This window comes from Tasmannia lanceolata, unplaced genomic scaffold (assembly GCF_043159265.1).
Source record: "Tasmannia lanceolata isolate RefF3 unplaced genomic scaffold, GAP_Taslan_0.1 ptg000037l, whole genome shotgun sequence".
In the NCBI taxonomy this organism is placed as follows: Eukaryota; Viridiplantae; Streptophyta; class Magnoliopsida; order Canellales; family Winteraceae; genus Tasmannia; species Tasmannia lanceolata.
The window spans coordinates 59,553,954-59,579,353 of NW_027518714.1; the positions used below are offsets into that span (position 1 = coordinate 59,553,954).

Below are 25,400 nucleotides of genomic sequence, written 5' to 3' on the forward strand. Positions count from 1 at the left end.
CCAAATTGCCCTTATTCTCAACAGTAACTTAAGCATAATGCATCACTAATCATGTAATATTCAGACTTGGATTCTAGGGAACACCATGCCTGCTTCATACACTCTTGGCTTTATAATTAGGGTCATGTGACAGAGAGAAAGATTTGAGTTGAATGCCCTCGATAATGTTTACTAGGATGTTACATATGTGATCTTAGATCCTTGAAAGAATTGTTCTACTAGGATATGCATCTCCCTGGGATTTTCATGTCAGCTGGAATTACATCCCAAAAATCAGATCATCTTTTTTTCGTACTTGGATTTCCTATTCCAGAGTAGATGTCTTCAGAGTCTCCCTTTCTCTTCTACCACCACTTCCACTAGAAATCCTACAAACTGACATTGAACTCTTCCAATTCATCATGGACTAATCTTTTTTCTTTCCTGTAAAGTTTATTTTGGTAGAAAGGTTTGGTCAAATGGCCTTTCCCTTGTTAGTATTTCAGCTGTTTGTTAATAACATTCTAGTCTGATCTTCATTAATCATTCTGGTAATCTTCTTTTTATTCTTCACTAAAATGGCATAGAGTTTTATTCTTTTTTATTATTTCAATTTCATTCAGGTGGTTAAATGCCACTTTCATGCATAGCTTAATATCAGTTAAGAAAAACTTCCAGGTACCATATTCCAAGATCATGGTTACAGCCATCCAACAATCTGCTCGTCCTCTTTGAGGAAACTGGAGGAAACCCATTTAAGATATCAATCAAGTTGCGCACTACCGATACAATCTGCGCCAAGATGTCAGAGTCTCACTATCCACCTCTTCATCTCTGGTCGCATCCACATGTCTTCAGTGGAAAACTCTCAATCAGTGATGCGACACCAGAAATCCGATTGCAATGTGATGATGGTCAGACAATCTCCGCCATAACATTTGCTAGCTATGGGACTCCTCTTGGCAGTTGCCAGAATTTCGCTCAAGGAAACTGTCATGCAACTAACTCGTCATCCATTGTGTTCGAGGTAAGTTCTTAGTTACCTATTGTCAATATTTATTTACCCACTTGTCCATTATGTGGTAAATTGAAATTCTTATTTCAGGCATGTCAAGGGAAGAACAGTTGCACCATCAGTGTTTCAAATAAGGTATTTGGAGACCCGTGCCGAAGTGTTAGCAAGGCACTAGCAATCGAGGCAAAATGTGTGTCCCCGGCAAATGGCAGTGTTGCTTCATTTTAAGTGAGTTCTTGTGCCTACTCTCTTGAGTTGCTAGAATGTATATAAAATAATAATCAGGTCACAAGATTTCTGTTTCCTTTAATGGAATCAATGCATTTATGTTATGAAACTGTATTTTTTTTTTTAATTTCTCGTTCATGTTTGCTGGGAGTGATCTTCACAATTGCAGGTATAGCTCGATTAGAAGCAAAAGTGAATTTTTGAGCTACAAAGAACTTTTGGCTTCTTAGAAAAAAAAAAAAAAAAAGGAGCAGAACAGTATGCGTATAGCCCTACTGTGGGATTTAGATTGTTGGTTCTGTGAGCTCTAGTATGTGTGAGCCATGGTCCATAAACCACGTCGATCTTGCTATTCCTAACCGTCCGATGTTTAGCTTATTGAATGTTGGCCACAGGAAAAGTTTTGAGAAAATAAGTATGGGCTGGGACAAAACATCTCAACCAAATCCAGCCCATTTGCATCCTTGACTCTTGCCCATTCTGTTTACAAGCCACCAATTAAATGGTTAGGATTACCCAAAAACATCACAGATTCAGGCCGTTGGAGTTTCAGAACTGATCTTACGACCAAAACTAATGTTGTCAAAATTGGGTCCAATGATCACTTTTTTAAGACTCACAATCGGGACCCAAAACAAAGGGTAGCTTTGAGTAGTAATCAACAAAGATTTAGAATCGTCACATAATGTGCAATGAAATTCACTGTAAGTGTTTAGCACCAACAGCCCATTTTACACTGCGTAATGTTCTATAGCAAATAGCTTTATAAAATCATCAGAAACATCTATAGACAACCGGGGGAGAAGCAATGTTCTATAGCAAATAGCTTTATAAAATCATCAGAAACATCTTTGGACAACCGGGGAGAAACGATTCTAGCTTTTGAATTTCTCAAATGCTCAACTGTCTGATTGCAAAAAAATTCTGGAAAAGTTTGGAAATGAAAATTTTCCAAGATTTTTAACTGTCATTGTTTAATCACTTGAAAAAAAGAAGAAGATGAACCACCTACAGCTCAAAGTATTATTTAGAGGGACCTTTAATTATATCCCTCTAAGTAAGATATAGCCATATCATTGTCCTCGAAAAGGAGGAAATTAAAAATAATCTCACTATAAAAAGATTTCCCCACAAGAAATGTTTTCCCTGCAATCCAAACAAGGCATTGAAAATAGCCAAGATTTCTCAGAGGAAGAAGCTATTATGCTGAAACGATGAGGCACCATTGCCATGACGGTCTAAAGAGGGAGAAAGGGTCCATCTGGGTCTCAGCCTAATTTCATTTTTGGTGCGATTCGAGTGTGGACTCCAATCTATTTAGCAAGTTTATGTACAAATGGCTCCCATGTTTACATTCCAATCGCATGTTTACACACAAATTGCACCCAAAATGTAGTTAATATCTACAACCATTTGATCGGAATCAAAATAGATCATGGCCCTTCCCTATTGAGATCCAAACGATCACTGTCACGCATAAAAAGTAAACAGTGAGGAAGGGATATGGCAAGTCATGATGTTGTATTACTTGATCAAACCAAAGTAATATTGCCCCTTAAATACCAGACAAACAAATGGGAACATTAACAATTCAAAAAAACAAATGGGAATATTATGTGCATTGTTTCCCATTCATGCACAAGTAAAATCAACCAATAAATAAATATCTGACTATGCCATTCACATTTCAACCACTTGGTCTTGAATATCTGAATAAGACGATCGAAGTCTTGGAATCAAAAAATTAAAAAACAAAAAATCGAATTGTCGAAATCACCTAAACTGCGCCTGAAAAGCTATGTAACATTGAGACTTCCAGAAAAAGATAAACGATAACTCAAGATCATATTGCATTATTACAATTATGCAGTTACATCAATGTGCAGATGTGCACATCAACCGCAACTTGCTTACATAATATTTTTACATATACCGACCACTTGGGGACAGCGCCATTTAGCAGGAACTTCCCCATCATTAATATTAAGATACCTGAATCCGAAATTTAAGCACCCTGCAAATATATCCAGTTCACGGGTTTTAAGCCAGCAAAGGAAAATGGGATGCCATTAAAACAAGCCAACATGGACTCACCTCAATGGCGTCGGATAGTTGGCTGTACCATGACTGGTTGGCCCACTCCAGCTTCATTTTTATCTTTAAACTGAAAATGACAGTTTCAAGAAACAAATCAAATCAATAAGCAAAATGCTGGTTCAGGCATCAAAGAAGTCACATTGGCAAAATGAACAAAAGTTGTTATCATACCTCATCTAGTGATGTAAGCCACTTCTCAGAAGTTTAAGTGAAACATTGTTAGTCTAGAGAGGTTTGATCAATTGCCTCAAATTTGCATGCATGCTTCAAATAACCATATGTACAGCAGGTATCCTTCCCTAAACACGAAGGGAGGGAGTAAAATCAGAATATACCATCAAGAATTTTGTAGAAATGCCTTGGAGGCTAAGCAAGAAGTTTGATTGCTACATCCACAATGCAAACTGATGCAGTCAGAAACTAGTCCGGCAGATGATGGTCATCCGATATTCAGAGAAAACTCAATCTGAAACACAGATTGCAATTATATTGAGCGTACACTTAGCATAGAAATAATAGCGACAGTTCTACCAGGACTCTGGAAGAACAATGATGACATTGTGGCTAGATTGAAAAATGCTTTGATCCCAAAATTTTGGTGCATTATTACTCAATAGAAATTGCTTCAAGAAAAAAAAAATCCCAGAAGAAGAATGATGATGTTTTGGCTAGATTGAAAAACATTTTGAACCCAAAAATTTTGGTGCATTCTTTCCCAAAGCTAGATTGAAAAACGTTTCGATCCCAAAATTTTGGTGCATTCTTTCCCAAAATAGAAATTGCTTCAAGGAAATGATCCCAAAATTTTGGTGCAGTCTTCTAAAAACAGAAATTACTTCATGGAAAAAGAATCCAGATAGAACCAATGCGTATTATTTCTAAAAGAGTATCATTAAAAAAAAAAGCATATTCACGATTTGAAAAAGTTATAATCACTTCTAATGTCAACCAATGCATAATATTTCTAGATGTAACACCACAATAGCATACGCAAGCATGCGTAAGATGAAATGTTGACCGAGAAGTCTGGATGCATTTAATTGACAAGCATAAACAGAGAGGAACTTAGTACATCTGAAATTTTGAACAAGTTAAAAGGGATTTTTATCTAACGGTTGAAACCGTTTCAATGGAGTTTTGTATCCCATGGCATACAAAAACAGTTTCAATGGGATTTTTATCAAACAGCTTAAACAGTTCCAAATCATCACAACAGCATCTCAGAGAGTGATGAAAGTGAAGTAGCTTAATGCCCCCCCTCCCCCACAACCCAACAACCACCACAACACCCACACCCACACCCAAAAAAACCCCACATGCTTGGTTGACTGTTTTACTGAAATGGTAGGTTACATTTTTTTTTACGCTTTAATATTGCTTTCTGAGTTAGGATATAGTCATCTAATTTTGTTTCAAGCATGAAATGGTAGTTATGGGAATTTGGTTAATGTGTATGCTGAATTAGATTAAACATAACAAGAGAGGGAGGATACATTGGGGTGGAGAGTGACATTGCTCACTCAAGGCTTCGACAATGGTTTGTTGACGTGGATCTGTGAGTGGATTGGGTGCCCTGGAAGTCATTAATCTTGGCAGCGTGGGCTTGGGCAGATTACACTTTCTTGCCTCTGTCCGTGTTGATTGGGCCATTGGGGTTTGATTCAGGCCACGGTCAGATTCTGAGACCTTGAAGCAAATGTCTTCCAGTTTGGAATACAAGAGCTTTGTCCGATTCATGAAGAAGTTTTCATGTTGCTCAATATTTCCGACGACGGTCCCTTGGTCAAGAACATGCTAACTTGAAGGGAAAGATGAAGAAAATTTAATATGTTTGTATCTGATAAAACTTGAGAAATTATGTAATAACTTTGATATTTTGAAATTTTGATTAATGGTTGAGAGCTGAATGCTTAGATGTGCATGTATTTTTAAAAATAAAAAATAAAAAATTTGTCATTTTTTAATTATTTAATGCTTCCCCGTCGCTTACTTTCATGCTTCCCCAACCCTTCGCCCGGAGAGCCTTCGCTTCCCGATTTGCCTCCTACCTTGAAAACCTTGCTTTGGTTTTGTAAACTGAAGAGTGAAATCATATAAGAACTTGCCTCATTGTATCATAAAGGTGAACTTGCTAAAACCCTTTTGCAAAATATAGGACTGTCTTGGAAGGGAGCAAGTATCGCCTTCAAGAAAGAGACACCTCATAATGCATAGCATTGAATTATTTGTCCCCCATGGTCCTACATTTTATTTTATCCTTCATACACCTTTGCTTCAATAAAACCCAATTAACCTCATTTCTAACATGACCAACAAAGTAATACGTTCATTTGTTTTTTTTTTTTTTTGCTCACCTGGTTGGGCTTAAGCACAAACAGTAAGTTTTGAAAATAAGTACTCTACTGGGTATCCCATGGACAACTTACTTTCAAAGTGAGCTACCTCATACTTCAATCCCAACACAATCATTAAGTCGTGGGTCTTCTTGGATTCCATGGTTCTCACTAAAATATTCACAACATGCTCCTGGCCCAACACAACTCTAATTCTCACACGGGACGCATCACATTCAATTATAAAGACTGCCAGAGTATGGAATTCAAAGAATGAATGACTTATCATATCCCACTCTCTTTTTTTTGAATGGTACTTATCATATCCCTCTTGATTCCTTGAATGGGTTTTTATGTTGATTGTGCCCACACGTGTTTTCCTCCTTTCAAGCACTTGGTGATAAGGACCAAAATAGTGCTAAAACTTCATACTAATAGATGATAGAAAGCTACCAATTGATTGTTCCTGCATTAGATTTGGGGAGCTATCCCATCTTTGTTTGACATTGATTGGGTGCTCCCCAAATCCATTGAACCCCCACTTGGAGATGTCAGCAAGTCACTTTGGCGACTCATACCATATGTCATAACATGACACATTTGGAATGAACAGAACTCCCGGATATTCAAAGAAAGATGAAAATCAATCACAAATATCATCACGCAAATCAAACTTGACCAATTATGGTAAAAGGTAAAAACTCTTCGAAATAGTTGCCTTCAAATGCCGTTTTAACTATTAAGAAACTAAAAAAACAATCATATTGGAAAGAAAGGCCACGCACAAGCCCTACTTGACCTATTAGGGTGGGAAAAGGATCAAAACTCTTCAAAATGGTAGCCTTCAAATGTAGCTCTAAGAAACTAAAAAACAATCGTAGTGGAAAGAAAGGCCAAGCACAAGCCACGGCCCTGTTGATAGCTACCCCCCCCCCCCCCCCCCCCCCCCCGCCCATGGATGTGAGCAAACTAAACATCAATGGTAGTTCCAAAGGTAATCCCGGGCCAGCAGGTATTGGAGGAATTTTCAAAAATTATCTTGGGGAGATTCTTAGATGCTACTCTGGCCCAATCAGAAGAGCGGATTCCAATGAGGCAAAAGCAAGATCAGTACTAACCGGACTTCATATTCTCAGAGTCTCCAACAATGCCATAATAGAAGGTGATTCTAGTAATGACATTTTTTGGGCCCAAAAACAGTCATCAGGCCCATGGCGGCTTGCTCTGATCATTTTGGAGATTATTGACTTTTGCACAATCATTAACCCTCAACAGATGCAGCATCCAAGATCAGTCGATGAAAAGATGGACTTATTGGCAAGGGATGGAATATATAAAAGTGACTTTTGATCAGTGAATCATTCCCAATTGGAATGTTGTAAGTAACTTCTGTCATTGTACTGGTTGGAAGACATCGTATAGGTGTCCCACCGAGTCCTTGCGCTGTTGTCCGCTACTTGTATTTTAGCTGCTCTTTTCAATAGAAGTTACCAATCAAAAAATGCTGGTTTTAATTCGTAGTATGGGACAGCTAGTCTCTTTTAGTCTTGAGGTATATTCCCACGATGCAGTGCGATTGGCTTATTAATGAAACATTTTACTGTTTTTTTATTTAAGTGGATGAAACATTTTACTGTTATCAAACAAAAAATAATAACAATAAGAAGAAGAAGAAGAACAGAATTTATTAGAGATGAAGTGTTCTAACTTTGGTATAACATTTCATAGGATGCTCAAATCAGAACTTGGTTTTTTATCAATGTGTTGCGTCATTTTCTTATATGTGAAACCAGTGCCAGTCACTAGACTCCCAGACTCCCAGTATCCACAATAAAAGGTAATTAAGCATATGAATATGCATAAGCCCAATATTCAAATGAGAAAAAAAATGAATATGCACAAGTCCAGCATGTGTGTCTGCATATTACGTACGTATATACATTGTTACACCTGGTCACTTTATATATGTATACGCCCAGAGAAGGAAGTGATATCATTTCACATATGTATACATAGAGAAGGCCGCTTGGTGATTCATGAGATAAGGTGGAGTTTAGATATCATTTCATATATGTATACATCTACATATTCAACTTTCGTTATGCATAGAGAAGGCCGCTTGGTGATTCATGAGATATAGATAACCTTGTATAAGAAGAGATATAGAATACCTCGTATATGCAGGGACTGTCTTAATTCTTGAACCAGAAAATATTGTGCAGTCACAACCCAAACATGGTCCATCCACGAATACAATGCCTGCAATGGGATAGGCCAAAAGCACATGTTGATATAGTGGAGAAGATCAAAAAGTCTGAAGAATAAAGTTTTTGTGGATACAAACGAAGATCATTTGTTTAAACAATAACTGAAAACTTGATGCAATGCACATGGAAGAAAGTGTCATTTAGGAATACAGCACAATTTGAAAGAGTCTAACCTGTTTGCAGATGCCATTCATCACTTCATGAAAATCAAACTCACGAGCGAGAAATGAGTGCTCACTCTCAGTAGTCACAAAATTTCTCAAACATATGGGCAGTGAACAGACTGAGGTTCCGGCTCATATTGTATATTCTGAGGAGTCGGGACTTGAGAACACTTGGCATGTAATAAAATCCAGCAGATGACTATAGTTCATTAGTTGTCCACAATTATTTCTTGAGACTGTTCATCAAGCTTGGAAGGCTCACCAATATATGAAATTGTTGGAACCATTCCAACTTTGATAATGGTTTCGGATATCAAACTAGCTTCTCTTGAACACCCAGAACGGCTTATCCCATTAACCAATGAAGTATATGTAATCTCATCCACCAGACCTCTTTTAGACATCTGATCACATATCTTAAAAGCCTCCTCCATTTTCCCTTCCTTACAGAACCCAGAAACCAATGTGTTAAAAGTCACAGCATCCGGCACAACACCATTTTCTACCATTTCATCTAGAAGCTTAGTAGCTCTTTGCAGGTCACCAGTTTTACAATACCCATCTATCATGACGGTGTAAGTAATCTTATTTGGAGCTACACCACTAGCACACATTTCCTGCCACACTACACTTGCTTCATCCATCTGACCAAGCTTACAAAACCCACCAATCAGTGCAGTATAACAGACAACGTCTGGCATCAAGCCCTCCTTCCTCATTTCACTGAGAAAATCCTCCGCCTCCTTAACACAACCAATAGTGCACATCCCATGTATAAGAGAAGCATATGTCACAACAGTTGGTGCAATGCCCTTGCTTCTCATTTCATTGCAAAGACTCAAAGCCTTCGTCATATTTCCATCTCTGCAGTTGCCAGCAATGAGTGTATTATAGACAACATTATTCGGCTCTAAACCCTGAGCAACCAACTCCTTGAAGAGATTTTCTGCCTCACAGAGTTTCCTATCCTTGCAATACCCATCTATCAACATGCCATAGACAAAAAGGTCAGACATCATACCATCTCTCTTGCTATCATTCCAAATCCCAATAGCCTCCTCCATTTTACCCGAACTACACAGCCCGTGTATTAGAGCACTGTAAGTGAATTTATCCGGTTTGAGTCCTCGTTTAACCATATCTTCCCTTAGCTTAAACCCCTCATCCACCTTCCCCTCCTTGCAACATCCTAGAATCAGTGTGTTGTAAGTGATCCTATCAAGCGCAAACCCCTTCTCAAGCATCTCCTTGAGAAGCCTAACAGCCTCTTGCATTTTCCCTGCATGACAAAGCCCGTGAATTAAAGCATTAGAAGTTGATGTGCTAACAGCAAAACCTTTTTCCGACAGCTTAAACCAAACTTCCATCGCCTCGTGATGATTACCCTCCTTACATAGCCTACTAATTAGCGTTGTTAAAACCCCATCATGGGGCTTTAGATTTCTCAAAAGCATCTCCTTGACGATCCGAATTGCAGAATCTAACCTAGAAGCCGTGCACAGACAACTAATAACCAGATTAAACGCGCCAGCATTCACAGCAATCCCCCTAGACAATATTTCGTCCAAAAGATGCTCTGCTTGTTCAATCTGACCCGCATTGCAAAACCCATGAATAAGTGAATTATATGTAACTGAATTTGGATATATCCTTTTTGACACCATCTCATCTCGTATCTTCGATGCCTCTTCCAAATTCCCCACTTTACAGTACCCATCAATCAACGTGTTATAAACAACCTCATTTGGGACAATTCCCTTCTCTGCCATCTCCTTCAAAATACCACCCACATCATGAAATCTCTCCATTTTAACCAGACCATTAATAATAACACTATACGTGATAAGACTAGCGTTTATACCATTTATAATCATCTTCTCTTTAAACCTAAATGCCTCATCTAAATCACCCTTCTTACACAACCCATGAATTAGAGTGTTATAAGCAACAACACCCGGGCGAATTCCCAACCCCTCCATTTCCAAAAATAGCACCATTGCATTCTCAATCTTTCCCGCCTTGCAAAATGCATTAATAGCAGTACTAAACAAATAAACATCAGGTTTTTTAATGCCCTGACGAATCATACCAAAAACCTCGCAAGCTCTTTCTACATTGTTCGACTTCACAAGCGAATCCAAAAGAAAATTACAAGTCCTTAGAGAGGGAAAAAAGCCCTTACCTGCCAAGATTCGAAACACATCGAAAGCGAACCCTAATCCCGCGGGCTTGAATTGGGTACACCAAACATGAATCATCAAATCAAAAACCGCCGTGGAATCTGAATTAGGGTTTGTATCAATGAGGGTTTGGGCAATCTCGATATGGCGATGGGTGGCATTATCAAAAGAGACGGGCAATTTTCGATCAATGAGACGGATAAAGAGCAATCTGGCAGGAGGGATGAGATTGGATCTGATGAGAATGTGGAGGAGAAAACAGTAAGATCTGAGTGTGAAGCGAAAATCGCAGTGTTGATATGCGAACGAGAAGAAATTCAAGGCGGATTGAGGGTGGATATATTTGGGGGGGATTTGTATGAGGATGCGATCAAAAAGTTGAGGAGAGAGATGAGCTAGGGTTTGTTTGAAAGTAGAAGGGTAGAGAGAAGAAGGGTTAGGGTTTGAGAGGATTAGGGTTAGGGTTTGTTCGAGATCATTTGGGTGGTGCTGGGGAGGCGTAGGATTAGGGGAGGGTGCGCAGAATAAGGGAAGGGTGAAGGATAAGGAGCGAGATAATGAAAAGAGTCTGAGACTGTTAGTAGTAATGATTCTTCTGAAATCCATGTATGAATGAATCAATAAATCAATGAAACATAGAATCGATTTTTACTTTTAAGGGTAAAATGAGAAGAGGTTTCAAGAAGAAGAAGAAGAAGAGGGGGGTGTTTTGTGGAGTCATGACAGTCTCTGGTTTTGAGAAGGCCACGAACTCAACTCAAATATGAGAGTGTTGCCTTTAATTAGGGTTGAGGAAGAACGCTTCAATAGAGCGCGACCTCATCGTAATACAGTGAGGTGCCTCAACAATGGGGTTGTGGGTCCTACCTTAATTTGATCTGAACCCTCCATTTGATATGGCTTGATTTCGATCAAGCTTGGCATCCAAGTAAGGTTTGAAACTTAGGTCGGGTTTTTCCTCACCCACATCGACCCGACCCGAAAATAACAGCCAATGGGGGCGGCGGCGCCCTTGAAAGGGAATTGAAATCATGGATTTTCTAGGGGTGCAACTTGGGTCGGGCTCAGCCCAAACCCGCAGTTTCAAGCTGATTTTGGCTCGGGTTAGGTTGGCATTTTCTTGGGTAGGGTTGGGTTGGGTTGAGAAAATCCAACCTGATTTAATTTCGAGTTTGGTCAGGGTTGAGGCCTTGGCAACCCGAACCCGACCTCCATCTTCTAATTTTATCATGATTTTCTTAGGATTATGTATTTTTTCTCGTATTTTTTTGTTTGGCCCTATACGAACCCGAATCTAACTTGACTCAACCCGAACCCTAACCCGACCCGATTTGGAGGCTGGTTGGGTTAGGGTTGACCATCCTCAACCCGACGCTCGGGTTGGGTTGGGTTGGGTAGACTTTGCAACCATTATAAATGCACTTTGTTGACATGCAGCCAATGGGGATGCGCCTTTCAGCTGATTTCTGCAGGGGCGCTCTTGAGTTTAGCATTCATTGGCACTAATATCGTCACACTAGTTTTGGATCTAAATGTCAGGTTGAGTCATGGTAAGGTATTGAAGTGCACCCAGAAGGCTCCAAGATATGTAGAAACGTCTTGAGAGATCCTCATCTACGCAATTAAAAACTAGAATCATATGCCAATGAAGAATAGCATGGCTTGGTACCGACCAAGGTTTTAAATTTCGGTTTCGTACCGGTTACAGGCCTCACCGAAACCAAAATTTCGAAATTTTGGCCGAAATTGGGTACATGATTAAAAAACAATATATTATTTCGGCCGAAATTTTGGTTTCGGCGAGGGCTATTGAAGAGTGCTCAATTGCTCATCACTTAAAAGCCTCTTCTACTTGCACTTCATTTTCATGCAATTCTACTCATTCCTGACCCAAATGCACCCATTTTTTTTCTCCATTATAATTACTTTATCAGCTTACATATGTGAAACAATTTCTGATAAGGGCCTGTTTGGAAGCAGGTAAATTTTTTTTCCAGCATTTGGTTAATTCATTTTCCATAGGTTTTTTTCCCATAATCTTAAAATTTCCTTGTTTTCTAGGTAAAATTGCCAACCTACTGGACTAAGGATTTTTTCCCATGAAAAAAAAGAAAGAAATTCCATAGGTTTTTTCCCCAGCTCCAAACAGCCACCAAACCATATCTTGCCTACAAAAAGATTCAAAATTACAAGAGAAGATAGAACAATAACAACTTTAATCAAAATAAGGAATCAATATCTAGGTTCTTCGGTGAAGACAACAAACATACAATGATATAACTTAAAAGGTAAAGGTAAAAGGCATTAAGGTACACAAGAAAAAGGCAAATAAAAGGTTTCCCCCTCAAGACATCATATTTTATTATCACCAAAGGCACAAAAGGAGAGTGAAAGAATGCACTCCTAATGAGTTTGTTTGATATAAACAGCCACCAGAGCTATTTACAAGCCCACACCTTAATATATCCTCCCACAAACACAAACATCAGCTTCTTCTCCATGAAAAACACCCACACATCTGAAGAAAAAAAAGTAAACCTCACAAGTTGCAAATCATAAGGCCAATAGAAACTAGAATACAGATGAGAAGGGGGAAGGGTGAACACACCGTTGATTCAGAATCTCGAGTGTTTTCTTGCTTACGGCCATAGGGGTAAGATGAATCAGTTGGCATGACAGGAACCTTGGCTGATCCTATTTGCTTCTCCTCCCTCACTTTGTTAAAGATGTGGGTGTAACCATCAGCTGATGCAGGGTTATTCTCATCCCATTCACCGAATTTCGGTACGGCCGCACCTTTCTCTGGCTGGAAGTCAGAAATTTACGTCATGTTTATACAAGTTTTGGAGAGCAAGGTTTAAATTTCGGCTTCGGTCGGCATGGAAATGGAAACATTTCGGTTTCGGTGGAAATCTTGTAAAATCACGAAAACGTACGGAATATATGCAAATGATGAAATTTTAAGATTGCTGTGCAGTTCAATGATGTTGCCTACCTAACATCATTCAAGGTTTGAAATTTCGGATTCGGCCTCAGCCGAAAATGAAATTTTAGTGGAAATTTCACTGAAAATCTTATAATTTCGGCTGGAAATTTTAAATTTCGGTTTCGGTTTTAAATTTCAGTCCCAGCCAAAATCTGAAATTTCGAGAAATTTAAAACCATGATATCATTCTCTATATATATGAACTGAAATGCAAATCATAATATCATTTCATTTTATTTTATTTTGCCGTTCCAACATTTCTGGAATTTCTGTTGAAATTTCAGGGAAATAATCACATGGAAGAAAATCATGTAGATTTCGTTTCGGTGAGGATGAAAATGGAAACATTTCGGTCATTTCAGGGAAATGGTCATTTCGGGGAAATTTAAAACCATGCCAGAGAGTAGGTGTGTACTTAAAAACGAGAAAAAACTTACAGTTTCATCGCCTCGAGCAGTGGGTCTGAGTCTGGATCTTCCAGGGGTGTTGGGAGCTAAACCACCATGGCTACCACCTTCAGATGAACCCTTTCTTTCCCATGAAGGAGAAGACACCCCACCTTTACTAGCAGCCCTTGGCTGATAATTCGGGTGAAGGGGTGAATGATCAACGCTGGTTCCACCTTGCCTGTTAGCTCTTCTGGGGGGATCTCGAGGACGTCCTGGAGAATCAGTAGAACGTCTGAGCTCGCTATCTTCTTTGCTTGTGCGACGTTCGTCCCTGGTCTTTAGTGCTGCTGCTACAGAAGCCGGTGTTGGGACCTCTGGTTCAGTTTTGGATGGAGGAGCATGAACTGGGGGTGCGTCATCAGAAAATGCATCTGGATTTTCTTGAGGATCATTTGGATTAATCATCTTTTCCCCAGTTTTACCCTTTCGTGCCTTGTCGAAATAGGCAGTGTAAGGGACATTCTCTTCAGCTTCCCAATTACCGAATTTGGGAACATGCGAACGTTGCTGCAGAGAGATAAACACGAAATATTAATTGCATCAAGGGATAAGAGTAAAATGTGATAATCTATCCAAATTTTTTCAGGAAAAATCAATACATTCTATTGGCTCAAGTTTTCCAAAACTGGTTACAATCCACGAATTTTTATCAGTGCCGCTACCATAATAGGCCAGAGCACAGTGTTCACTACAAACTGTTTATTTTCACTAATCAAACTTCTCAAGGAATGTGAGCCATTGGACACCATGGATCTAGCCAAGAGGCATGATGACAGTACTATCACTATTAGTGGACATTATGTAGCATCGCATGCTTTTCAAAAACAGATTTTAAGTTTTACTACTTGGAGAAGGCTGGGTTGGCATAGCAAGACTGTAAATTCATTCACAGAAGTTGCTAACTTGCAACCCCCAAGCACATGCATTGTGCTTGACTGGTTCAAACTTATTCAGTTCGTTCGAATTATCAGATTCAATCGTAAATTAAGATTCAATCATGGGATTCAAATCAAAATCCATCAAATTTGATTTGAATCATAAATCTTAAGATTTTCAAAACAATGGCTGTACAGATGTCAGTCCCCTATATGTATCATACAAAACATGTGAGGCAATTTATAATTTGTCGGACCCTAATTGTATTCAGATATGCCCGTGGATCTTGAATGTGTAACCACAATTTTTTTGGACCCGAATCGAATCTGGAAATATGGACCTGCAAATAATCAGATGGATTAAAAGTAATGTCTAAGATCAATTTTAATCAGATCGGATTTTGAGGATCTGTCGGACCCTCCAGGTCAGTTGTGAGTGACACCTACAGTTAGGAATAAAATGAAGTGTCGTACCCTGGCTACCTGATATTGTTCTCACCCCAGCTCGTAGACCCAAATAAGTTTGTGAAACATGTTTTGTGGTTCATGTGCATAAATCTACAATGTACAGCATAGTCTGACAGTTCAGCGTAGACAGGGTCATTCAATTTGTATGAGTCTACTTCATTATAAACACTCACTTTGGCCTTTGTCTCGTAGTTGGTTAACAAAAGCAGAAGAGGAGAAGATGGCAATACAATGTAGAAAGTATGATATTGAATGAGCCAGTGCACTTAGAGAAATCCAACATGAGAGTAACTCCCTGAGTACAAGATTGTTGCAATTACAAGTAAACTAAAAGTTGTCATAACAGAGATTCCTACATCAACATTACCAGAATAGCAAGTAGAGCCATTGGATCCAACATTCAACTGAAGATATTGAAATTGATCCAAAGGATTGTTTGAAAACAATAAAACTTGGTGAGAAAAGAAAAATTACAAAGGAAATGAAAGAGGAAGCACACTCCCAACACAAAATTAATCCAAAGGTAGGAAGCATAATTGGACATTCTAGCATAAGTAATGCCTCTTCAACACATTTTTTGCTAGAATGCATACTCAACAACTAGATTTTAAGCAATACAAAACAGTCATTCCACTTTTTCTTGTGCCCATAAATGAGGATGACCACCATCAAGTGATTTTCTCATAGAGCGAGCTACCTTCCATTTTTTTCATTTCTTTCAAAGTAGTCCAAATAAGCATATGTCTAACCTTCCACTCCATATTTGTTACAAGACCCCATTGCTTCATCTACAAGATTTGATCTTTATGTTTAAAAGCAACAAAAACAAAAGGTTCAAACTGAAAGTCAGCCAATCTGACTTTCTGCAAGGACCAAACTTTACATTGATGTTTAAAAACTTGCAGGTTCAATCATTGACTAGCTCCCCTAGCTAGTCAATTAAAATTTGTTTAACTTGGACCTCGTTCTGCCTTTACATGACCATGTTTGAGCTTTCAAACATTGCTTCACATGACACCCTAGCATCCTATTATTAGAGGTACCTTGCTATGCTACGTATAATCAGCTAACTCATTCCCTAAGAAGTTAGCCTCCCCAAGAGACACCGACCTCTCAAATCAAAATACCATCAAATAATATGTGACTCCTAAATGGATGTTCAATTATCTTCATATATCACCACACCAAACCTATGAACCATCCTCAATCACCATATTTTCTTCATTAGTTCCTCTTTGTATGCATCTTATCAGACAAAAATAATTATTGTGATGATCATTTCTAACAATAGAACATATAGATATCTTTAACCAAGTGCTTAAAGGCATGCTTTTAAATTCCCACTGAAACCAACATGGAACCACCTAAATGTTTCCTTTTCCATCCCCACCAAAACCAAAATGAGCGAGATGCATAAACCAAAAATTGTAAGTGTATATACTATATCAGTATGTGTTAGTTAAGTATATTAATATGAATTGCATGCAAAATGTGAGGCTTGCATCATGTATAAATATTTATATGAATTATATGTGGTATGTACTAAATTATCAGACATGCGCGACAGTGCATGTTATTAGGTGTTCGATGTTTTTAAACCATTATAGACGGTTGTCTTGATTATGTGATGGTTTCTAAGAGTGTATTTGTTCTTATTCTAGCATTTCCTGAAGTTTCGTCCTTAAATTCTATCATTTGCATATATTTCCGTGATTTTACAGGATTTCCACCGAAATTAATTTAAAACCTTGCTTAACGGTTGGAGAGTTGCTCAATAACAAGCCCAATCAAGAATTTACCATTGACAATCTCTCTCGTGGTCACCCAAAATAATGTGTGCTAGAGACAGTACAGACTAGAACTTCTCTAAAGGAGCATCCTCTTCCAGTCCCTTGCCATACTATAAGGATTCAATTACCATCCTCTCCATCAGCAGCATAGTCAGCAACAGAAAAAACTACAGAGCCAGTAGCCCCTAGAACATCTCCCGGGCAGGGTCAATCAACGGAGCATGGGCATGTTGATCGACTCATCATCCACTAAATGCAACTTTTCAAAGAAACAATCGTACTACAAGGAATATTCCTGACATCAGAAGCAACTAGTGGAACATGAAATTCCCACATGACTTGATGCAGTCCCAGGAAGGTAAATCAGTCCAAAATTATTGGTCGAACAGATCCAAACAATCATATATTTAAATAATCTAATTCTCAATATATATATATATATATATATATATATATATATATATATCTATTCAGGATGATTAGGGCATAAAACAAAGAAGAAATTTAGGGTAGAAAATAAGAAATTAGGCAAGAATAAATTTACATGAACAAGAAAGCAAAACCCTAATGAAGAAAAGAAAAAATAGATAATAAGAGAATCACAAACTCCCATTTCAAAAAAAATAAGAGAATCACAAACTCGAAGGAAAGTCTACAAAATCCATCCAAGATCCACTCCGAATTCAAATTTTTAGAGAAAACCATGAGAAGAGCTCTCTGTCTCTTTCTTCAAAACAAGATAGAATCTAAACAAACCTAAAATTCGTAGCTCTTAACCCCCTTTATAAAACTATACATAAAGTGAGGTGCCCTGACACAATAACCCCACTTAAGCTCCATACATAAGCATAAACCAATGGCCTTTTTCCAACTATAATAACCTTTAGAGGGCCCTTTGGTGGACCATGATCCCAAGGCATGCCAATCCTCGAAGAGACATGGCCCCCACTCATGCATCATTCTCCCCTGTTTGGAGTGAACTAAATCTCGAGTTCAGCTACAAATCAGAAATGTTGAAGATGTTGGAAGACTCTATATCTGCTGATAAGTTAATCGCATAAGCATTGCTCACAATCTTTATCAACATAGCAAAAGGTCCAAGCCTTTTTATTGAGCTTGTTGTGTGTACCCAATGGAAACCATTCTTTGTGCAAATAAACCATGATGAAATCACTTTCTTGGAACTCAATGTCGCTGGAGCTTGTCAGCATGAGTCTCATACTTTGATCTAGTTATCATGTGGTTGATTGCACCTTGTTTGCACCCATTCGTGAATCCATAACTGTAGATCTGAACCCAAGACCAATGATATGAGCCTCAAACCAATATATCTACATCCCAAGCATGCAGATCCGAACACATACAATTTGCTCTTATACCATGTGAAACAACCAATTACTCCAAAAGCTTAAGCTGTTGGAGAAGGCATTATTTAATCCTTTATACTTTAACAGCATATAAAACCAAGCAACCAAACCCAGTTATGTAAGAGGGCAATGTTCTCATCTCTTTATCTTGTAAGAGGGCAATGTTCTCATCTTTTTATCTCAATCAGTCAACAAAATCTGAAAAACCATATCGAAAAACACCATTTCTTACCAACAATAGATAGATTAGTCTACCACAGGACAAACCAACAAAATTCAACTTCATTGCCCAAAGCCATTTATCCCCCCACCTTCACATTTCCTTCAAAAATCAAACATCAAAACCAGAAACCCATATCCAAAAGCTCATTTGTTACTGATAAAATGAAGAAAAAAGTCTGCAATGTAAATCCTACGCACAAAATTGGGCAACAAACCCAACCTAAATGCCACAAATTCCTAATCTACCCAGATTAGTACCTCCTACAAACATAAAAACCCCAAAAAAGAAGAAAGAAAAGAAAAGAACAGTCCCCAAAACAAAATTACCAACCCAAACTAGAAAAAAAACACTCCAAAAACAAGCCTCAAAATTCATAGAATGCCTGAATCCCCCAACTTCAACATCAAAACTCAGAGGAACCAATTCCAAAAACATCATTTCATACCAATACTGACATAAAGAAATCCAAATCCACCCATAAAAACAAAACTCCAAGGAACCAATTCCAAAGACATCATTTCTTACCAATAATAGAATAAAGATATCCAAATCAACCCACAAAACAGGCAAGAAAACAAAAGTAAATACAATCAATAGTATTTTAACCTTTACATCTTGTTCAACTACCAAACCCCCCAAAGCCAATTCCAGAGACATTATTCCTAAGCAAAAATAGAAAAGGGGATCTACAAATCCAACCCCAATGGCCCCAAGACCTTCATATCTCCTTCAAATACCAAAAACCCAAAATCACCCAATACCAAAAAAATTTATCTCATAGCAAAAATGCAAGGAACCTCCAAAATCCAACCTCACACACAAAACCCAGAAACAACCATACGAAAAACCCAAAATTACCCAATACCAAAAAACATTATTTCATAGCAAAAATGGAGAAGGAACCTACAAAATCCAACCTCACACACAAAACCCAGAAACAAAACCACATTCAAATCCATATACAACATAAGTGTCCTCAACAGTAAATTTCCACAAACAAAACATAACCTTAAATTCATCAGCTTTACCTTCATATATCCTTCAAATGCCAAAAAAAAAAAAAAACCCAATTCCAAAAACATAATTTCTTAGCAAAAATGAAAAGAACCTACAAAATCCAACCTCAAACACAAAACCCAGAAACAAAACCAAATCCAAATGCATATAAAACATAGTCTCAACAACACTAAATTCCCTAAACAAAACTCAACTCTAAATTCATCACTCCTCACCATAAAAAGAAAAAGAAAAAGAAAAAGTAAAAGTAAAAGTAAAAGTAAACTCACCGCCATTGAGATGCACCCAACTCAGAATCCAAAACTCCTCCAAAGGTTTTAGAAAATTCAGCTCTCCTTCACAAACCCATTTGAAGATTCAAGTATTAAAAAAATAAAAATAAGTCATTCCACATTGACCGGCGCCACCGGTAATGTTTGACTTTTCGGAGGCTCTCTTCTTATGTCGTTTTGTATATGTTCTGCTCTTTCTATATAACATTTGATTCAGAAGATGACGTATTTTTATACGGTGTATATACGATCTCTACCAATACATGGCTTAAATCTATACTCTGTAGATTTTTGCTAGCCTGTAATCTGGTAGTTCTGTTGGTAGATGGGAGTAATGGCGGCTAATTTAATTTATATTTTTTTTCCTGGTCTTTTTTCTTGGTCTTTTTTCAGTCATTTCTTCTTCATACATGCTGTTAAATTGCAGGGGAAATGAAAAAAAATTCGCCCAATTATTTACTTGGGACAGCCACTTCTAGTTTAAAAGAGTCGTCACAAATAAAATATAGTTTGGGCTGTCCCAAGTAGAAAAAGGGGACCAATTATAACTTCCCAATTGAAGGTGATTGATATTCACACTCTCAAAGAGCTAACACATTACACATCTCATCTGGCCCTGTCGGCGGACTCTGACAAGGCCAACGGATTCGATTTTGAGTCCGATAATAGGTTTTGGACATACAATCATGTTCTGTTTATTTTTGGCTATTTGTGCTGGCACCATCATGTTTTAATAAGTGCACAAACACAGCTTGTCCTTTCATTTTTAAACTGCTGTCAAATGAAAAACTCTTGAGAGCTATTAAAAAAGAAAAGACAAGCTTATGTCGTGCAATTATTAACACTTTAGTTTTGCCAATGGTTGCTGCCTACTTGCCTTATTTGATTGTCGAATAATCAATTTTGGACTCAAAAATTCTCAAACCCGGAAGAGTGTGGCTCTTTGGCGTAAAGTCGTGGGTTTGCTTCCCAGTGACGAGCGTTCGAATCCCCCCTTGCTTACCCGATGCGCGTGGTTTTCGGGTGATTGCACGCATCCGTAGGGAAACAGGCTATCTATATGCACAAAAAAAAAAATCAATTCTCAAAATTCAAAAGGAATAGGACCCAAGTGTATAGGACACGGGCTGGCCTATGTCTGGTTGTAGGGTTGTAGGCTATCTATATGCAAAATTACCCATCTATATTACACACGACTAAATAATGAGAGGCATTTTCAACATTTTCTTATGAAAATTGAGTTAGAAAGGGTAGGTGTAAAAGTCTTCCAACATTTCTTTTATAAAAAGTCAAAACATGGTCTTGAATATCCTAGTCCCCATTTGACATGTTGCAATATTTTTGTCTGAACATTTTTTATTATTAGATCTAAGGATGATCAAACGGATGGTCTGATTTGAAATAGATCGTGACGTGATCTGAGCATTTCTCCAATTAAGATCCGAATGGATTGTCACCAATAGGCTTCTTAATAACATACTTAATGATAATTATGCCCGGGATGTCACTTAGGGATGGTACAAAAACTGTGTAGGGTCGCTTCCTGATATTTTACAAGATCAACGGTCTCGATTTCATATGCATCCTTCATTGTGGGACCCAAAAATTGCACGTTATAACTATCATTGATTCCCCACATGAACTTTCTGTTGACAACGTTCTCATGGTTGTTTGTACCTTCATCTTAGTTGGCCCACAGCCTAATAAAACAATTTCTGCCTATTAAATATGGGTTTCGTCTACAATGGATGCCCAAAATCTTTCCACATGCTGAAATGACTAACCACCAAAACCATGATAAGTATAAATTAAAAAGGAGGTATGTAATTGGGTAAGTTTACAGGGATTTGGTTGGCAATTTCGTGGAAAGCCATTTCCCGGCTGGCTTTTGCATGTGGGAACAGCCACAGGTTTACTTTTTGGCAGGTCTTGTCTTATTCATTTATTTATATAAGGTGGCTGTTCTCACATTCATAGGACAAACACATGTGAATTTATTTATAAGGTGACGCATTGCCGGAATTCTTTCTCGGGCAAGCGGACATCGACCATTTCAAGGCGTGGACGGGCAACAATCAAGTGACCCGATTTTGTAGATGGGAGAACTTTACTTGTAGAGAAGGAGGCTCTCAAATACCTAAAGGGCCCGTTTGGATGCCGACAAGATTTTGATTTGGAATTCTCACATTTACAGCCTTTTTTGCGTTGACATTTGGATCCCGATCAAATCCTTGAATTTTCAATTCAGCAACTGACAGTGAAAAAAATCAGATTTCCAAATAAGCTGTAGAAATAAGAAATTGGAAATTCACAAATCTGACAGTTTTCCTTCACCCTCTTGGCCCCTTAACCTCTCCCTTTCAGTATGAATTACCCCCTTTCCTTTCTGTCCCACAACATGAGCTGGCAGATCTATTCATTTTGTACTGAAAACTCAATTCTATATCCAAATACAAAATTGAGGTATCCAAACGGGCCCTATGGGCCGGGGTTGTAAATTGTAATCACACGCCCCTGGTTTACGGCCAAATGTTAGGAAAACCGGCCGATCGGATCCATTTACGTCTAGTAGGAGACGGAGAAAGACAAATGTAGGGGTGAGATTGGGTCTCAAAGGGTCTTAGAGAAGGCAGGGTTCACCACAGAGGGCCTCTTGAGGAATTATTTATTTATAAAGGGAAAAAGACTATGGACATTGTTCTCTGTCTATAGTTTTATATCTTCAGACCTATCATGTTAAGGTCTTTCTATATGGATCCTATATGTAGCAATAAATGTTGGTTTCTAGTGATTATTCATTATTTTTCTCATGCAAATGATGTCAAAGTGTTATTCTTTTGTTTTTCTTTCCGTGTTATTGATGTCAACAAATGAATGGTCCGGATCACGTTGTCGCCTCTATAGATCAGAGGGTTGGAGTCATCCTATAGAGGGTGGCCCATTTATGTCGGGCCCAACAAATGAATGGTTCGGATCATCGACTAATTTGGGCCCCACTTTGTTTTTTTCGTGCATGCTGAAACCATGTTAAAATTCAAAAACCACAAGCATGAAGCACGTGAGTACGATCATCATGACCATTCATCTCACGTGCAAGGTACCCTGTCCAAAAAGATAACATCTCCTCAATTAGGCCACACACCAATCAACGGCTAAAACTTTTACAAAGGAAAATGAAGAAGAAACCCATTTGTAAGCCTTACTGAGAACAAAAAGAATCGATCTCTACGTAATCCACCTTAGGATCAATCCAGGTGTCCGACATAGGGGCACATATCTGTAATCAAGACCGTTGAATTTGTAGAACGTCAATACACAACTCACTTGGTCTAAAGTAGACCTGGCAAAAAGTGATCCGGACCCGCCCGAAATTCCGGGTCGGGATCACCAATTTGTGACCCGTTTAAAATTGACCCGCAGGAACACCCGGCCCAGTCAAAACTGGGCCGGGCCGGGTGGACCAGCGGGTGCCCGTAGAAAATTACAAAAGTTTTATTTTGGCTTTTTATTCCCGTTATTGTCATATTTTTTTGTTATTCTCTCTGTAGCTCTTTTATTCTCTTTGTAGTTTCTTTGTAGTTTTTTTTTGGTAATTATCATATTTTAATACATTCGTTTTGTTACCTTTTTTGGTAATTTTTCTACTTTGGTTCTTTTTTCTGTAATTTTTCATTTAAAACTTACTATGATTATTATAAATTGCAATTATTTTATTACAAGCCACCTTTGCACAATTCGTACTTCTGGTCAGATCTTTGAAGCAAAGGATGTCGAAAAGCCGAAAAGTAGACTAGGGGAAGAAAAGTAGACTAGGGGAAGGTGGCTAGAGAATCCCTATTAAAAACAAAAATCTTAAAAAATAATATTTCAGAATCCTGGCAACCCGTACGGGCCGGGTCCGGGTCCAAGCATAGTGACCCATAGAATTTTCCGGGTCAATACGGGCCAGGTCAAAACCGGCCCGGCCCGCCCGTTTGCCAGGTCTAGTCTAAAGATGGATAGATCAACAGCTTAGGATCATCCAATCAAGATGTTGTTGAAAGAATTTGTGTGGCCATAGAATTTCCATATGAATCAACAGACCCGATCGCGTAAAAGAGGCAGAAGAGGGGTCCAATAAGTGACTTTTAGGAAGGAGCATCAATTGGTGAAAGAATACATTCATCTAACTTGATGGGCTTGGCCCAGCTTAGCGCTACTGTTTTGGGCTTAATCAGTGATAACAACTATAATTGCTTTATCTATAAGCTAGAATTTTGGGCATGTTCAGGATTTTGTAGGTTTTTCCAGCTCACAATTGAGATCTTCTTCTTTGTTGGTCTTTTGCTTCTTGACCCTCATATAAGTATTTAGGGCCCGTTTGGATATCTCATATTTTGTAATTGGATTTGGAATTGGGTTTTGAATACAAAATGAATAGATCCACCAGTTCTTGTTGAGGGAGACAAAGAGGGAAGGAGGTACTTCCTGCTGGAGGGGAGAGGTAGAGGAGCCAAAAGGGTGAAGGAAACTGCTAGATCTGTGGATTTCCAATTACTTATTTCCACAGCATATTTGGAAATCTGATTTCTTTCACTGTCAGTCACTGATTTGGAAATCAAAAGATTTGACCCGGATCCAAATCACAACACAAAAGGGCTGCAGATGTGAGAAATCCAAATCAAAATCTTCTCTGCATCCAAACGGGCCCTTATGGAATTTGTTTTTGATGGCCTCCGTTTGGATTCTTATGAAAGAGATACATGCCCGCCCTTTGCTAAAAGTGCCGCATTCTCCTTCTCTAAGATCATATTTCTAGTTTTTACTTGGGCTAAAGTTCTCCCTGCGTATCATCTTACTCGGCATCAGATATAAGAAGGGAGATTCAAGCCCCTACGTGGTCTCCCCCTAACCGCAGAAGGTTGAAGCTAAATTGTGATGGCTCAAGTTTGGGGAATCCGGGACCCTTGGGAGTGGGAGGTTTTTAAGAGATGAGAACAACATCATAAAATGGGCCTTCTCACGTCCAATTGGTTTCAAGGACTTGAATGAAGCGGATGTGAGAGGAATTCACCAAGGGGATCAAAATGGTGTCAGATAGAGAGATGGACATTCTCAGAGTGGAGGGCGACTCTATCAACGTCAATAGATGGTTGGAATGCTCATCTCCTCCCCCGTGAAAATTTTCAGAGCTCATTGATGAGATTATGAACTGGGTAGACGGCTACTTGGTTTGATTTAATCACACTAGTAGGCTGGCGAATGGAGAGGCGGATCGCCTTGCCCGTGAAGGATTGGCTAGAGGGTCGCTAGAGATATATGACTTTCTTTTCCCTTGAGGGTCACTAGAAACTAGAAAGTTTGTTTTAAGTTTTTTCCCGTTTGAAGCTATCAGTTTCTATTTACTTTAAGGCTCTGTTCACTTGTTTTCTCGCTGCAGGAAAAGAAAAGAAAGGAAAGGAATCTGACATGGCAAAATGAAAAAGAGAGGAAAAGAAACTGTCACGAGAAACCTGTTTTCTCGCTGTTCACTTCCCCAGATTAAATGGAAAAGAAAGGAAAAGGTAGCCCGTATATTCCCATGACAGTGAGAATCGTTTTCTTATCAAATCGGTGGGAAAATAGTTGAGGGAAAGGAAAGGAAAGCAGAATTTCCACGTAATATTTTGGTTTTCCACGTCAGTATCTCTAGTTTCCTGGGAAATAAAGAG

At 38.6% G+C, this 25,400-nt stretch overlaps 3 protein-coding genes across 8 annotated transcripts in view; 1 reads left to right on the forward strand and 2 right to left on the reverse strand.

Moving 5' to 3' along the window:
• The window catches only part of BGAL9 (beta galactosidase 9), an 81,132-nt gene extending 79,783 nt beyond the window's left edge, over nucleotides 1–1,349 (forward strand). For all 3 annotated transcript variants that reach the window (XM_077372109.1, XM_077372107.1, XM_077372110.1), the window contains 2 exons: nucleotides 658–1,006; nucleotides 1,085–1,349. In XM_077372109.1, the coding sequence (XP_077228224.1) occupies nucleotides 658–1,006; nucleotides 1,085–1,222 (487 nt within the window). In that variant the 3' untranslated portion in view covers nucleotides 1,223–1,349. The remainder of the gene's footprint in view (nucleotides 1–657; nucleotides 1,007–1,084) is intronic.
• A 1,516-nt stretch (nucleotides 1,350–2,865) lies between these two features.
• On the reverse strand, nucleotides 2,866–11,030 carry LOC143860462 (Tetratricopeptide repeat (TPR)-like superfamily protein). Of its 2 annotated transcripts, XM_077371127.1 has the most exons (5): nucleotides 8,093–11,030; nucleotides 7,824–7,911; nucleotides 3,491–3,618; nucleotides 3,317–3,386; nucleotides 2,866–3,236 (listed from the first exon to the last, which is right to left on the reverse strand). In XM_077371127.1, the coding sequence occupies exon 1, from the start codon at nucleotides 10,867–10,869 to the stop codon at nucleotides 8,293–8,295; it is 2,577 nt and encodes an 858-aa protein (XP_077227242.1). In that variant the 5' UTR covers nucleotides 10,870–11,030; the 3' UTR covers nucleotides 2,866–3,236; nucleotides 3,317–3,386; nucleotides 3,491–3,618; nucleotides 7,824–7,911; nucleotides 8,093–8,292. The 2 variants fall into 2 exon arrangements, with proteins under 2 accessions (XP_077227242.1, XP_077227243.1); XM_077371128.1 differs by lacking the exons at nucleotides 2,866–3,236; nucleotides 3,317–3,386; nucleotides 3,491–3,618 and adding an exon at nucleotides 3,646–3,785.
• A 1,432-nt stretch (nucleotides 11,031–12,462) lies between these two features.
• LOC143861961 (RPM1-interacting protein 4-like) lies at nucleotides 12,463–20,087 on the reverse strand. 3 transcript variants are annotated; one of them, XM_077372942.1, is made up of 4 exons: nucleotides 19,708–20,087; nucleotides 13,687–14,205; nucleotides 12,872–13,069; nucleotides 12,463–12,781 (listed from the first exon to the last, which is right to left on the reverse strand). In XM_077372942.1, the coding sequence occupies exons 1-4, from the start codon at nucleotides 19,711–19,713 to the stop codon at nucleotides 12,749–12,751; spliced, it is 756 nt and encodes a 251-aa protein (XP_077229057.1). In that variant the 5' UTR covers nucleotides 19,714–20,087; the 3' UTR covers nucleotides 12,463–12,748. The 3 variants fall into 3 exon arrangements, with proteins under 3 accessions (XP_077229057.1, XP_077229056.1, XP_077229055.1); XM_077372941.1 differs by lacking the exon at nucleotides 19,708–20,087 and adding an exon at nucleotides 19,544–19,600; XM_077372940.1 differs by lacking the exon at nucleotides 19,708–20,087 and adding an exon at nucleotides 19,450–19,472.
• Nucleotides 20,088–25,400: the final 5,313 nt, after the last annotated feature.

Coding starts and splice junctions, on each gene's coding strand:
- LOC143860462 (XM_077371127.1), bottom strand. CDS start 10,869: ATGGATTTCAGAAGAATCATTACTACTAACAGTCTCAGACTCTTTTCA.
- LOC143861961 (XM_077372941.1), bottom strand. CDS start 19,594: ATGTTTTATATGCATTTGGATTTGGTTTTGTTTCTGGGTTTTGTGTTT. Junction 14,206..19,543: donor TTCTGGGTTTTGTGTTTGAG/GTTGGATTTTGT, acceptor ATCTCTCTGCAG/CAACGTTCGCATGTTCCCAA. Junction 12,782..12,871: donor CTCGAGATTCTGAATCAACG/GTGTGTTCACCC, acceptor TTTTTTCTTCAG/ATGTGTGGGTGTTTTTCATG.